General features: G+C 49.7%; 1 protein-coding gene across 7 annotated transcripts in view; it reads left to right on the top strand.

Moving 5' to 3' along the window:
- The window catches only part of GRB10 (growth factor receptor bound protein 10), a 191982-nt gene that overhangs the window by 88469 nt on the left and 87992 nt on the right, over window positions 1–15521 (top strand). For all 7 annotated transcript variants that reach the window (XR_006965152.1, XM_047096039.1, XM_047096040.1 and 4 more), the window contains one exon: window positions 9306–9396. Coding sequence is in view for 5 of the 7 variants with exons in the window: in XM_047096039.1 (XP_046951995.1) it covers window positions 9306–9396 (91 nt within the window). In the remaining 2 variants the exon portion in view is untranslated. The remainder of the gene's footprint in view (window positions 1–9305; window positions 9397–15521) is intronic.

The following is a 15521-nucleotide window of genomic DNA, read 5'->3' as shown; positions in this document are numbered from 1 at the left end:
ACCCACGACCTCACCAGGCGGTGGGCTGCAGTGGGTGGGGAGGGGGCCGCCTGGTGGGACAAGGCCCCAGCGGTGGCATTTGCCAGGGCAGCGCAGGGCAGGGTGTGGGAGGTCCGGGAGAGCCCCTCTGGCTTGGCTTTCACTGCATTTTCAGGCCGGCCTCCCTGGACAGCCCCTTCCCCTTGCCCACGCTGTTCTCATGCATTGTTGTTTGTGTTTTGTTTGTTTGTTTCCGAGTTTGGTGTACCTGTGATGTTTATTTTTATTTTTATTTTTTAAGTTTATTTCTTTATTTTTTTTTGAGAGAGAGAGAGAGAGAGAGAGAGAGAGAGAGAGAGAGAGAGAATCCCAAGCAGGCTCTGTGCTGCTGGTGAAAAGCCTGACATAGGACTTGAACTCACGAACAATGAGATCATGACCTGAGCAGAAACCAAGAGTGGGACGCTTAACCGACTGAGCCCCCCAGGTGCCCCTGGTGTACCTGTAGCATTTGAAATCTATCTGCATTAGGATTTCAGCTCATGGGTTTTGATGGAGTGTCCTCACTGGGTGAAGACATTTCGAATCCCCTCGTTCCATACCAGGTGGTGTTAATGTTGGGTTATCTTAGAGTAATTAAGGGCACCTTCTGTGCCTTCATTCAGGTCCTTGAAAAGATTGTGCATTGCGTGGGGCCAAGGACACAGCCCTGATGCCCACTGGAGACAGAGACGTCTCTTACAGACATCTTGTCCCAGCTGTTTAGTATTTGTGTCGGGGCCTGCTGTTCACGGACACCTGGAACCTTCCCTTGCTGGACAAGTCCTTGGTTTACGTCGCCTGAATTTATTCCCCCCAGCCAACGTTTGAAGCCTCCAGTCTGCCCCAAGGAAGCACACAGTTGCACAAAGTCTCACACTGACAGGTGGGAGACTGGGATTTGACCCCGGAGTCTGGCCTTCAGCAGTATGCTCCTATTTGTTACTCGGCAGATACCGTGCTGACCGTTACACTCATGTGTTCTCTGAGGCACGCATGCGTTGGTCCTGTATTTTTATTCAGATAAGGAACTGCTCAAACTGCCCAGTCTCTGCCTCGAGAGCGGTGTTCCTCTTGTGAGTTGGGCAGCCAGCGTGGGCACCGATTTATTTGAGGCCCCGCTTGTCACAGGATGCAGGGGCCAGCTGACGTGTGTGGAGTCAGGCCCTGTGTGTGCCCAGGCCGTGCTGTGATGTGTCTCACGGAAAGTGTGTCCTGCCAGGCTCATGCAGGTGGGGGCGTGCCCTGGTGACAGTGCTCTATGATATTCCTTCCACCCCCGCCTTCACCCTCACTGCCTCCCCAGGGGGGCAGAGGCGTCCCTGCCCCAGATCTGGGGTCGTCAGGGACAAGGGGCCCGCGCTGGTCAGCTCGCCCTCCTACTTCCCACTTTGAATTAAAGAGTGCAGCAGGATGAGGGGTACGGGACCATTTTCATCTGGGCTGTCAGAGAAGGCGCCTGAAGGAAGCGGCTTCTCAGGCCTTGAGGATGAGTGGATGGTGTGTGTGGAGGACAAGGCGGAGAACATTCCAGAGAGTGAAGAATCCCCGGGCAGAGCAGGATGGGGAGGCGTGCCTGCTGTGAACTGTGCCTTTGAGCTGGAGGGAAGCCAGGCCAGGAAGGTGGCCCCTGGAATATTCCGTGTAAGCAAACCACCTGAGGTAAGGAGTTCAGACTCAGCCCCGCCTTTGAAATGAGGGCCTTGCGGGCCCACGGGCCTGGGAGTCTGCATTCTGCCTGGAGAGGCTCGTGTGCTACTCTGGGGTGGGGTCTGACCCCATGGACAGCCAGGCCCACCAGGCTCAGAGCCCGGCTCGAGGTACCCTTTACATATAACCTTTAAAACCTTGGGTTCTCGGGGTGCCTGGGTGGCTCAGTCGGTTAAGCGACCGACTTCGGCTCAGGTCATGATCTCACCATCCGTGAGTTCAAGCCCTGCATCGGGCTCTGTGCTGACCGCTTAGAGCCTAGAGCCTGCTTCGGATTGTGTGTCTCCCTCTCTCTGGCCCCCGCCCCCCGTCTCTGTCTCTCAAAAATGAATAAATGTTGAAAAAAATAAATAGATAAAATGAAACATCAGTGCTCCATCGGCAGAGAGAGGTAGGTTAAGCACCTGCCTGTGTGCAGCGGGCATGTGCCCAGTGAGAGAGGAAGAGTATTTCAGGGAGGGCCTGGAGGGGTCTGGAGAAGCCAGCCTGGGGCCAGCAAGAGGCCTGGAGGAGCGAGCGGGGGGGGGGGGGGGGGGGGGTGGGGGGGGGGTGGTGTGGCGGGTGCATTCCTGCAACTCCTGGAAGTATGGCTCACGAAGGAACTTTCTAGAAGACAGCACAGTCCAGTTGGATGATCCATCCCTCATCCCATCCTCCTCCTCCCTGTGCCCCATCGCCACGTCCCACGGGGGCTCCAGGACCGGCATGCCGGCTGCGGCTGACCTTGCGGGCTCATACCCCCGGCCCCCCCAGCTCGGAACAAAATCACTCAGCACAGCTTTACGCTGCAGGAGGCCGCTCTCCTTCCTTTTCACGGAGGCAGTGTGTCTGCCCTGCTCCACCGGACGCCCGCTTCCGACTCTGGAAAGTGTTTCTACAGCCACGCGGGTCTGGGGGGGCAGTCCGGCCCCAGACAGTGAAGTGACCTGCTCGGCCACTGAAGGGGCTTCGGTTCACTGTCCCGGGCTCCCACCTTCCCCAGAGGCGTAGATGGCCCAGTGACAAAGGGCTCGGGTTTGAAGAAGCCGTAGCTGCCAGCAGCCACCTTCGGAGAAGAATCCTGGACTTTCCCTCCAGGCCCCGGGCCTCCTGCCAAGGAGGAAGCTCTGTAGGATCGGCCCCTGACCCTCCAGGGAGGCTGGCTAATCTGGAACGGGAAACCCACCCGGACAAACAGAAAAACGGAGCCCTGGGAGACCCAGCCACACAGTGACAGGCTTGTTACTCCTGGCCGGGTTTTCATCACCCCGAGCCTGGCCGGGGGCCACTGTTTGCCTTTGAAGAGCGGAGGGACGGGACGTTTGCGCCTTGACCTTCCGGAGCCATGGGGTGGGGGCGGTTAGCCTCTCCCTGCTGGCCGTATTTTACAAACGCTACCGTCTCTCATACTGTTCCATCTGCTTTCGCTTCCCAGGATAACAGGACTCTTGACTGAAGCGTCTGTCTGTTCAGTTTTTAGAAGGACGGTTTTTATTGACCTGGGAGTTTTATATACGAGCAAATGAGCCACGCTTCGAAATTTCGCTCTTACTGCTGTAATTTGTCATGCATCCCTGTCGGATTTTGACAGTCCTTGAGGTGTAGAGTTGCCAGATAAAGTATAGGATGCCCAGTTAAATTTAGACAAACTACAAAAGCTTTTTTTGTTTTGTTTTGTTTTGTTTTGTTTTGTTTCTTTCTCGGCGAAGTCCCATGTAAGTTGAGACATACTTAGACCAAAAAGCGGGTAGGGTGTCGATCTGAAATGCCGGTTTCACGGGACATCCTGTATTTTTATTTGCTAAATCTGGAAAGTTACTTGTATTCTAGAAAGATATCTCAGTGGTGTCAGGTTAGTCTAGGGCCTGAATGGGTTCACGGGATGCCCCAGGGGCTTATGTGTCCCAGAGGGACGGGCTGGGTGGGGCCTAGGGGGGGTGGTAGGAAGGCTGACCCTCTTACCCTTGGTTTATCCTCTCCCCACATACCTGTGGTCTGATTTCCACCAACACGTGTATTTCTAATTAGTACTAATTACTCATTTATATGTAAGTAAATGCTATAGAAGAGAATTAAAAAAAAATTTAACATTTATTTTTGAGAGAGAGAGACAGAGCATGAGTGGGGGAGGGGCAGAGAGAGAGGGAGACACAGAATTGGAAGCAGGCTCCAGGCTCTGAGCTGTCAGCACAGAGCCCGACATGGGGCTCGAACTTACGAACTGTGAGATCATGACCTGAACCAAAACCAAGAGCCAGATGCTTAACCTACTGAGCCACCCAGGCACCTCCTTGTTTCCTTCCTTCCTTCCTTCCTTTCTTTCTTTCTTTCTTTCTTTCTTTCTTTCTTTCTTTCTTTCTTTTTCTTTTTCTTTTTAACATTAATTCACTTTTAAGAGAGAGAGAGAGCAGAGAGAGAGAGAGACAAAGCATGAGCACGGGAGGGGCAGAGAGAGGGGGAGACACCAAATCCAAAGCAGGCTCCAGGCTCTGAGCTGTCAGCACAGAGCCCGACGTGGGGCTCGAACCCACGAACCATGAGATCATGACCTGAGCCGAAGTCGGCTGCTTAACTGAGCCACCCAGGCGCCCTCAGAAGAGATGTTTTAATAATTTAAGAAAACCATGGAAGCAATTCTAGAAGAAAATGAGGAATTCATGTAAAAGGAAAAGGAGGACGAGCGTGTGCCCCTGGAAACGTGTCAGAGGATGTGATACAGAGAGTGTGGCCGGGGCTCAGGAACCAGCAGATCTGGGTGGCTGAGGCTCAGACACACGCACGTGTGGAGATTATAAGGTGGGATGAAGGTGACCTTCCAGCTCAGGCAAAAGGGCAGAGCGAACTGGGGCCAGTATCTGGTCTCACTGCGTCCTTTCCACCAAAATAAACGTCCGAGACAGGGATGAGTCAGAGTACATCAAGTCAGAAAAGGGACCAAGTAGAACATACATGGATGCTCTCCAGATTCCTTGAGAGAGGGCAAGGGCAGTTATCAAGCTGGCAGCAGTGAACTGAAAAGAAAAGGTCAGGGCACTTGCCTACCTTGAATTGAACTTGTGAGAATCAAAAGTATAGTTAAAACGGCAGACAGGATGGGAAAAGCATTTGCTACGAATAGCAGTCAACTGTGTTTCTTACCACATGAAGAGCTTATCCTGGAAGGATTTGAGGAATAAACCAGAGTTTCCAGTGGGCGGAGGAATCCGCAGGCCACCCTGGGGGATGCTCTCCCAAGCCTTGGGCCCTGGCTTTGCACTTCAGGGTGTAAACAAACCTTCTGCCAATAAACCTTCTGGAGGGGGGTCATTTAACGCATTTTCCAGATGAACCAGTTGACTCAGACTCTAGGTAGCTGGCCCCAAGGGGCTCAGCTCCCGAGGGGTGGGTGGGCTGTGGCTCACCCGGAAAGCCCCGGTGCCCTCGGCCTAGCTGACCTGTCTGAGGGTAGTCCAGAAGAAGAAAGAGAAAGGCCTAATGAGCTATGAGAAATGGTCAACTTCGGTATTTAAGACCTGCACCAAAAACCACAGGCCAAGGCTACGGTTTACCTCCGGCATTGGCCAGAAAAAAAATCCAGAAAAATCACCAGTGTCAGCGTGCCACAGATATTATGAAGCGGGCGGTTCTCTGTTTTGGGTGGAAGGGTAAAGCGATACAGACAAGAGTTTGACAAAATGTATCTAGATTGAAAAACAAGAATGCGCATGAAACCTTTGGCCCGGTGGTTCTGTTTTCAGGGATCCGATGCAAATAATCAGAAATGTGGACAGTTTTATGCACAGAGGTGTTTCTTGGATTGTTGTTTGATGCTGAGATTTGCAAGTGGCTGCAGGTGTTCACTAGAGTAGTTTGGAATCTGAAAACAGTGTTTACCAAGGCTTTCAAATACCATCTTGTATGGGTGCCTGGGTGGCTTAGTTAAGTGTCCGACTTTGGCTCAGGTCGTGATCTCACTGTTTGTGGGTTCGAGTGCTGCATCGGGCTCTGTGCTGATGGCTCAGAGCCTGGAGCCTGCTTCAGATTCTGTTTCCCTTTCTCTCTGCCTCTCCCCTGCTCATCCTCTCTCTCTCTCTCTCTCAAAAATAGACATTAAAAAAAATAAAATAGGGGCCCCTGGGTGGCTCAGTTGGTTGGATGTCTGACTTCAGCTCAGGTCATGATCTCACAGTTTGTGGGTTCGAGCCCCGCGTCGGGCTCTGTGCTGACAGCCCAGATTATGGAGCCTGCTTCCGATTCTGTGTCTTTCTCTCTCTCTGCCCCTCCCCTGCTCACATTCTGTCTCTCGAAAAAATAAATAAACATAAAAAAAAAAAAAAAGCATCTTGTAGTGTTAACCGGGGAGGGGAAGGCAGCAGAACCCCAAATTGTTGACCCCGTGTGATTTCCAGTGTCTGGCCGTGCGCAGTAGTGGTGCGGGGTCCACAGGAGAGCTATCACTTACCCCACCTGCCGTCGTGGGATTCAGGTTCATTTTTATTTTCCATCTGCTCTGTGCTTCCCCAAAACGTACCTGCTTGTTTTACAATTTGGGAAAGAAAGAAAAAATATGTATCAAAGAGCCGGCTGGATGGGGAAATGCTGGCTGAAATGGCAGACACTAGCAGAGGGGGAGGGGTGAACCCGGAAGGGGAGGCTTTGCTGCATTTGGGGGTCTGGGGTACCACCTTGTGCACTAACCCCAACAGCCCAGTTCCGTCCTCAGCACCTCAGTGGGGCTCCTGGTGGTGTCCTCTTGTCTCCAGACTTCGTGTCCTCCAGACCAGCCCATCTCTTCTTTTCTAATCAGAAACTTCCGTTTGTGCTTGCTTGCTTTCTTTCTCGTTTATTTATTTTAATGTTCGTTTATTTTTGGAAGAGACAGAGCACGAGCAGGGGAGGGGCAGAGAGAGAGGGAGACACAGAATCGGAAACAGGCTCCAGGCTCCGAGCCATCAGCCCAGAGCCTGACGCGGGGCTCGAACTCCCGGACCGCGAGATCGTGACCTGGCTGAAGTCGGACGCTTAACCGACTGCGCCACCCAGGCGCCCCTCTCGCTTATTTATTTTAATGTTCATTTATTTTTGAAAGAGACAGAGCATGAGCAGAGGAGGGGCAGAAAGAGAGGGAGACGCAGAATCCCAAGCAGGCTCCAGGCTCCGAGCTGTCAGCACAGAGCCCGACGTGGGGGTCGAACTCAGGAACCGTGAGATCATGACCTGAGCCGAAGTCAGACGCCCAACCCACTGAGCCACCCAGGTGCCCCAGAAACCCGTTCTTAACTAACCGTATGGTCACCAGTATGGAATGGATTAATGTCACTTGAAGGACTAAAGTCAGGTTGCACACCCGCCTAGGGGAGTGGTCCAGGGCTTGGAAGTGCTGATTGAGATGCTTCGTTGCCATGGGAGATTTCAGAAAGATAGGTTCAAATTCAGTAACATGTGTCCTTTGATTCTGAATCCGTTTTTTAGTGGGATCATTTGTAACCCCATGCGATCCAGATGTCCCCTACACGTTCTCCGTAAGTAATTCAAATGTCGCGCACAGACGTATCATGTTTGTGCATTTTGTCTTCTCTCTGGGAGAACAGACCGAAAACTGATAGGATCCATCCCCGGGTGAGAGGAGAGAGGCTCATTTGGATTTTTTTCTTTGTGCTTTTCTTTAGCATCTAGATTTTCATAGTTAGCAGGTATTACATCTTTAAAAAAAAAAAAAAGAACGCCGTTTGTTTTGGAGGGAGAGAAGCAGTGAGAATATCCTCTCGCACCTTGGGGCTTTGATCCGTTTTGCCCAGATTTTCTGGGGGAAGGGGGTGACGGTGGCTGGTCCTCCTCAGGGACTGAGCCGCGTCCTTCTGAGGGGTAGATGTCGGTGGGTTGAACCTTCTGGACTATCTCCCCAGTGCCCCCGAATCTGCCTCCCCAGCTCTAGAGAGTGGCCCCCAGCACTGCATTGACCACACCCACATGTGTATACGTGTATACGTGTGGGTCGGCGTGCACACGGCGGAGGGCATAGAGTATTGCCCATCTGTTTCTATGCTCCCAGGCTCTGGACAGCCACTTGCTGGGGGAGCATTCGGGTGATAAAGCAACTTCCTCAAAATGAATGAGTTTCTTGGAGTTTCTTGGGCAGCTTGGTGGGAAGGCAGTTGGGATCTAAAAGCCCCACTGTCTGGGTTCTAATCCCCGGGATGCCCCTTCCCAGCAGGGGTAGTAAGGTGGACATAACCTTCCTGAGCCTCAGTGTTTTCATCTGTAAAGTGGGAGTCCCGCTGGCAGTGTAGGCTCTGTGCACAGTGGCTGGTGCGGGTGCCCAGGCACGTGGAACATTCCACCCGAGGCAGTCTGCGGTTCCTGTGCAGAGTTAGGGATGAGGTTGATGAATTGGCTATTTTTGCCAATATATTATTACTCTCGGAGCCGATGTGTTTTGCAGACAGAGTTCTAAAAGCTAATTACAGAGGTAATACATGTGCATGGTCAAAATTTCTTAAATCTGGAAGAGAAATTTGACCTCTTTCCACCCCAGGTTAGTCCCTGCTAGTATTTTGTTACAAGCGTGTAAATCTTTAAAATTTTTTTTTTTTCAACGTTTATTTATTTTTGGGACAGAGAGAGGCAGAGCATGAACAGGGGAGGGGCAGAGAGAGAGGGAGACACAGAATCGGAAACAGGCTCCAGGCTCTGAGCCATCAGCCCAGAGCCCGACGCGGGGCTCGAACTCCCGGACCGCGAGATCGTGACCTGGCTGAAGTCAGACGCTTAACCGACTGCGCCACCCAGGCGCCCCACAAGCGTGTAAATCTTAAAGGACCCATTTTCTTTGCCCGTATTTTAATGCATCTTTCATTGGCTTGGTTCTAAGTCTCATGAAGACATTTTGCTAGAGTTGTGGAGCTGGTCGTAATATTGCTGTTGTAACTTTTGCCTAAGATTGTTGTCCTCATCTTGACATCTTAAAAAATGCCACCGAGCCCTCCCGCTTGGTAGAGGGGGGCCAATTATAAGGCAGACTCTGGATGTTTCCGTACCAGATAACAGACCGCCTGGGGCTTGATTACCAGTAATTGTTGCAGAAAATGCGTGTGCTCCCTGGAATGCTAATTATTTATATTCATTGCTTAAATCCAGCGGTTGACAGTAATTCTTTTTGAGTTGCTCTTCAGGCAGAGCAGTTGAAGCCAGAAACACAGAGTAACTTCTGTCCTGACTCCCTTGCTAAACAGAGTGGTACCTTCTCAAGATTAACTTCCTTATGTTATGTTACGTTAAAAATGTTTGTTTATTTTTGAGAGAGAGAGAGGAGAGACAGAGTGCAAGCTGGGGAGGGAGGGAGACACAGAACCCAAAGCAGGCTCCTGGCTCTGAGCTGTCAGCACAGAGCCCGACGCGGGGCTCGAACCCACGAACCACGAGATCATGACCTGAGCCGAAGTCGGACGCTTAACCGACTGAGCCACCCAGGTGCCCCATCCGGTGTACTTTAAACAACTGTCCTTGAGAACTAGAAAGGTAAAGAAATTGAAGAAACAGGAAGAAGGCAATGCGAGCGATGGTGGATGTGGATAAGTGTGAACTTTTGACTGAAGCCTTTGTGTTCCTATTTTCTGCAGGACCAGGTGGAGCAGACACCCCCCGTCAGCCCACGAGACCTGGCAGGACCTGGCTTCCCAGCGCAGCCTGACCGGCTCACCAATCACCAGGGTAAGAAACGACAAAATCATGGTGACCCAGATGCCCTACCTTCTGACTGTGACTTTGCCACGTGCTGGGGCTCTGTATGCCAAGAAATCATTCCTGCCCCTCATCTGAGAAGATTCTGGCCTTGGCTCTTCTCCCCTTTAAGGAAAACAAAATAAAAAACGGGGAGAAAATGCGTGGCTGTCAGATCTTCATATACAGGTGCCCCCTGCTTTTGGAAAGTCCGTTTTCCACTGCTTCGCTTTTGCGAAAGACCTACCTCCGTACTTGTCTTTGCTAACCAAAAGCGATCCTCCAAAGAGGATTTCCGCTTGGACAAAAAAGGACTCGGTGTTCCTTTTGCAGGGAGCCAGTATTGCGTGGGACAGTGGCCCCGCCATGCCCCTGTCCCCGAGCTCTACCCCGTGCTAAAGCATCCGGCCATCAGAGCCTTGAGCTATGAGCCTCTCTGTGTCTTCCCTCCATTTATGTCGTCCGTCCGGAAGCAAGATGTGTCTTAAGCTATCGGAGAAGGCAGAGAGAGAGGTGATTTTTGGTGCCTGGAACGCTCATAGGGTTTGTCATATAAATTAACGGTAGCGAGGGGAAAGCTGTCTTTCTGTTCAGTGGGCAAAACTTCACAGTCAGTTCTATGGAGATTTATCTAAGGATGCAACTTAAGGGCAACTTGATGTTACCTATCCAGGGCTCCTCCATGGTGAAATCTTGTGGATTTTGGCATTCTTTTTTTCATGTTTATTTGCTTTTCAGAGAGAGTGTGTGCCCAAGTGGGGGAGGGGCAGAGAGCGAGGGAGACACAGAATCTGAGCTGTTAGCCCAGAGCCCGAAGTGGGATTGCAACGCACGAGCTGCGAAATCATGACCTGAGCCGAAGTTGGAGGGCTTAACCGACTGAGCCACCCAGGCGCCCTGATTTTGGCATTTTCATATTTGCACTTAGGCTGGTTTGGTGGGTCTGTGCTCTTGGTAATTCTCCACCTTTCTGTGATTTCTTCTGTTCCCCTTGTGTTAATTTCTGATGGGATCATCGTGGAAAAGAAAGGACAGGGGTTAAAAGCAAATTGGGTCTTAGGGATACATGCTTTGATATGGGGCGGGCAGCCCAAGAAGGGACCCAGTCTGGTTTGGGGGGAGGGACCAGGAAAAAGGCACATGACTCACGGTGTGGATTCCTACAGAAGTTAAGTCCAATAAATTGTAGGGTTTAGAGCTGGGAGGAATTAGAATAATCAGGTTTTTTAAATTGCTTAAGCAGAAAGAGGATGGAATGTTGCAAAAATAAAAGCTGGGAGCTTCATAGGAAGTCAAAGAGATGTTTCCTCAAGTGTTAGAAGATTCATAAAACAGTCAGGCTTTTCTGTGTCAGGCACATTTTCCTGGTCGTCTTTTAGAAAACTTGTAACGAGAAAGAGGAATATCGTTAATGTCGGCTTTGAAACTTTGGAAAATTTTAATTTATTACATTGCACTGCTTAGTGGTCTCATTTAAGGTGAAATAATCTAAGTTTTGGTATTAATGTTCATACACAAGTCTATGTCCACGCTTTAGTCAAGAAAATTGACTCGATAGAAGGAAATTTACACAGAAGGAGCTTATTTATTTAGTTTTAAATTATTTATGTTGAGAGAGAGTGCATACGTGCGCAGGGGAGGGGCAGAGAGAGAGAGAATCCCAAGCAGGCTCCACACTGTTATTTGCAGAGGCAACACGGGACTCGGTCTCACAAACCGTGAGATCGTGACCTGGGCCAAAGTCAGATACTTAACTGACTGAGCCACCCAGGTGCCCCAGAACTTTTTTTTTCCTTTTTAACGTTTCTCTGTTTATTTTGAGAGAGAGAGCAAGAGTGGGGGAGGGACAGAGAGAGAGGGAGACAGAGAGTCCCATGGAGGCTCCGTGCTGTCAGCACTGAGCACGACGTGGGGCTCGATCCCACAAAAACGTGAGACCATGACCTGAGCCGAAGTCGAAACCGTGAGCGTCTGCTCAACCGACTAAGCCACCCAGGCGCCCCTTGAAAGAACTTTTTGAAGCTTAAAGCTTCTTTAAGGTTTGACGACATCCAGGGTGTACTTTCAAGCATCCTGTAGATGTCACGCCTGCTCGGGTGGTGGCAGGGTGGGCTCCACGTGGAACAGAGCAGATCCCCTCTCCTGCTCCGGAGCTCCGCAGCCCGTAGTTGAAGCTGAGGGTCTGATGCGTCCCCGCACCTGAAGCAGGGTCTCAGGGAATGAATGAACGCGTCTCCACCTGTGACATTGAACACCTTTCCCTCCACTCCTCAGTAATTCTGCACACAGAGCTTGTAAAACAGGACAGTGAGAAGGACTCAGCCTGGCTGCACCGCAGGACGGGTGATTCTCCATCTCCTGCTGAGAAGTGAGCCACCCGAGTCAGCAGGTCGCGTTTCCATATGCAGCGAAGTCTATCAAAGGCTTCGAGGGAAGCGTGTGTGTCACACTCAGGGTGGTGAATGACAGAAGAGTGTCATGAAGGACCGGACACCATGACGCGCACTATGGGAAGAAATGACAGAAACAGGTGGGCGTGAGGAGCCCACGTGTTGGAAGTGAGCTGTTATGCCAACAGTTATTGGCATTTTAATATTTTACTGTTTACTTATTTTGGAGAGAGAGAGAGAGGGTGAGAGCTGGGGAGGGGCAGAAAGAGGGAGACACAGAATCCGAAGCAGGATCCAGGCCCCGAACTGTCAACGCAGAGCCCGACAGGGGGCTCGAACTCACTAACCATGAGATTGTGACCTGAGCTGAAGTCGGACGCTTAACCGACTGAGCCACCAGGCGCCCCAGATGGTGCTCAGAGAACTCAAAGGAAAGGGGAAGGTTATTCCACATCTAAAAGCATCTAGCAAGAATCTAGAAAACAGAGGACAAAGAGAAGATCTGCGGAGAAAATGCAGACTTCCCAGTGCGTGAACGATGGTTGGACTGACAACCAACCTGGGCATAGCCGGAAAATAACACGGGGTGTTTTCAGAGGGTCGAGGGAGAAATGGCTGTCTGCCTGAAAGTGGATAGCGACATCTACTGAGAGCAAAATAAAGCTTTTTTTGGGCAAACATTGAGCACATTTGTGACTGGCAATCTTCCCTGAAAGATTTATTGAAAGCTGTACTTCAGTAAGAAAAAGCCGGGAGTGTAGGGAACAGTAGTAAGGTTAAACTGAACGTTGGATGATAATTAGACCCTGGGAGCGCACACGCGCGTGCGTGTGTGTGTGTGTGTCTGTCTTGTGAGGTTTGTTCCGTGAGTGATTCTGTCATCATAAGACCCCATTTGGGGGAAGTAGAATGTAAAACGATTTGAGGCTACGTTAAGAAAAAGTATACTAAGTTACGTACGTATTTTAAAATCTTAGCTGCATCTAAAACACGGATTGTAACTAATGAAAGAATATGCGTAAAATCTGTACTCCTAACCTAGCAGAAGAAGATATAAGGGAATCTGTATTTAATAAAAACAACCGACATCACCAGGAAAGGAGGAAAAACAGGATGTGAAGAATAAAAAGGATGTCAGACAGAAAATACTAAATAAGATTGTAGGGGTAATTCCAAGGATATCTGTTAACAGTATTAACAAGCCCCGATTGGTAGAAATACATAGAACCCTGCATCCAACAGATAGACTCTTGATTCTTTTCTTTTTAAAACATTTTTTTTAATGTTTATTTATTTTTGAGAGAGAGCGCGTGAGCAGGAGAGGGCTAGAAAGAGGGAGACAGAGGATCTGAAGCAGGCTTCACACAGTGAGTGCAGAGCCCGTTGCGGGGCTCGAATTCATGAACTGTGAGATCATGACCTGAGTCGAAATCAAGAGTGGGCAGCTTAGGGGCTCCTGGGTGGCTCAGTTGGTTAAGCGTCTGACTTCAGCTTAGATCATGACCTCATGGTTTGTGAATTCAAGCCCCACATCAGGCTCTCTGCTATCAGTTCAGAGCCAGGAGCCTGTTTCGGATTCTGTGTCTCCCTCTCTCTCTCCCTTCCCCACTCATTCTTGGTCTCTCTCTGTCCTTAAAAAATGAATAAACATTAAAAGAAAAAAATTCTAAGAGTTGACAGCTTAACCAACTGAGCCATCTGGGTGCCCCCTCTTGATTATCTTCTAAAATCTGTGTAACTTTTTAAAAAATTGACCACATAGGGGCTCCTGGGTGGCTCATTCGGTTAAACATCCCACTCTTATTCTCAGCTCAGGTCTTGACTTCAGGATTCTGAGTTCAAGCCCCATGCTGGGCTCCACACTGGGCATGAAGCCTACTTAAAAAAATTTTTTTTGAGTTAACCACATATGGAAAACTGCACTAAAGTTTTTAAGTTTTTTAAAAAATATTTATTTTTGAGAGAGAGAGAGAGAGAGAGCGTGCCCATGAGAGGGAGGGGCAGAGAGAAAAGGAGACACAGAATCCAAAGCAGGCTCTAGGCTCTGAGCTGTGGGCACAGAGCCTAACGTGGGGCTCGAACTCACGAACCATGAGATCGTGGCCTGAGCCAAAGTTGGATGCTTTTAGGCGCCCCTAAAACACTAAATTTTAAGCGATCCATGTCATGCAAGCCACGTTCTTTGACCCAGTGTGATTAAATCAGAAGTCAACAGAAAAAGTTCCAAACAAAATGTGTAATATGCGTGGAAACTTTAAAACGCACAGTTACCCCACTCCTGGGCTACAGAGAAACTCACAATGAAAATACCAGTTAGTCATTTAGAACTGAACGTAAAATGAGTGTACTTGCAGGTAGGAAGTTGTATGTTGCTGCTAAATTGTATTTGAGACTCCATTTCTAATCTTGGAAGAGAAACGGAAATTAGGAGCATCAAAGATGGATGGATAACGCTAAGGAATGTAGAGGGAGTAGTTACAAAAATTAAGATCAGAAATTACGAGAATGGTGAAGAAGGTATCAACGGGTAGGGACCAAGCGAAATGTCAGCCTTTTGCAAAATCTGGTGAAACCGTGAACCTCTAGTAGAGTCCCTCAGGAGGGAGAAGAGCGCGTCAGAGTTCAGACAAGAAAACCACGAACGACTTCATGCCTGTAAATGTGAAAATAGGGGCGAAATGGATAAAGGGTCGCAGCAACAAAGACAAAATTGCAACACCCAGTGCTGACACCGATGTAGAGCAACAGAAACTCTCATTGCTGGTGGGGATGCAAAATGGCGCAGCCGCTTTGGAGGGCAGTCTGTCGGTTTCTTACAAAACTCAGCTTGCTCTTGCCGTACGACCCAGCAGTTGTGCACCTCGGTGTTTACCCAGAACAGCTGAAGATTCAGGTCCACGCAGAAGCCAACCCAGTGATGCATGTAGCTGCCTTGTTCGTCATTGCCAAAGCTCGGAAGCAACCAAGATGTCCTCTGTTAGATGGATGAGTAAACTGGTGCGTCCAGACAGTGGAATATTCCTCAGCACTAAGAAGAGGTGAACTATCAAGCCATGGGAAGACAGGGAGGAGGCTGGGCCGCACGGTACTGTGTAAAATGGAGCCCGCCTGAAAAGGCGACATGCTGATAGGATTCCAATTCCGCGATATTCTGGAAAAGGAAAAACTACGGAGGCGGTAAAAAGACCAGTGGTTGCCCGGGATGGTGACGGAAAAATCTTCTCTGGGTGGAGCAGAGAAGATTTAGGGCAGTGACAGCACTGACGTTATAAAGACATATGATGTTACCAGGATGGGTATGGCTGTGCAGGTCCCCATATGGCATGCACACTACCAGGAGCGAACCCTAGGTCAGCCATGGACTTCGGATGGTTATGGTGTATCAGCATAGGTTTATCCATGGTAAAAATGTACCATTTCAGTGAGTGATACTGACCAGTGGGGAGGCTCTGCATGTGGGGGGGGGGCAGTAGGTTTATGGGAAATCTCCATACTCTCCTCTGAATTTTGTCGTAAACCTAAAACTGCTCTAAACAAATAAAGTCTTTAAAAAAAAAAACAAACAACACCAAACTGACACCATTAGAAAAACTAACCTAGAGGTTACCTAAGAAAATCAAGAGTATTTCTCCTGCACGGCATGCAGGGGGTGTTCCGTGATGTGACCTAATGTATAGCTCTGTGAGTAGCGTAGACAGCACTCAGAAGTTTTAGGTAGAGACATTG

The sequence above is a fragment of the Lynx rufus genome, unplaced genomic scaffold (assembly GCF_022079265.1).
Source record: "Lynx rufus isolate CCGP_SWC_20201006 ecotype Redwood Valley unplaced genomic scaffold, mLynRuf1.p SCAF_4, whole genome shotgun sequence".
NCBI lineage: Eukaryota > Metazoa > Chordata > Mammalia > Carnivora > Felidae > Lynx > Lynx rufus.
Note: the sequence above shows the minus strand (reverse complement) of the source record. Positions and strands in the feature narration are given on the sequence as shown.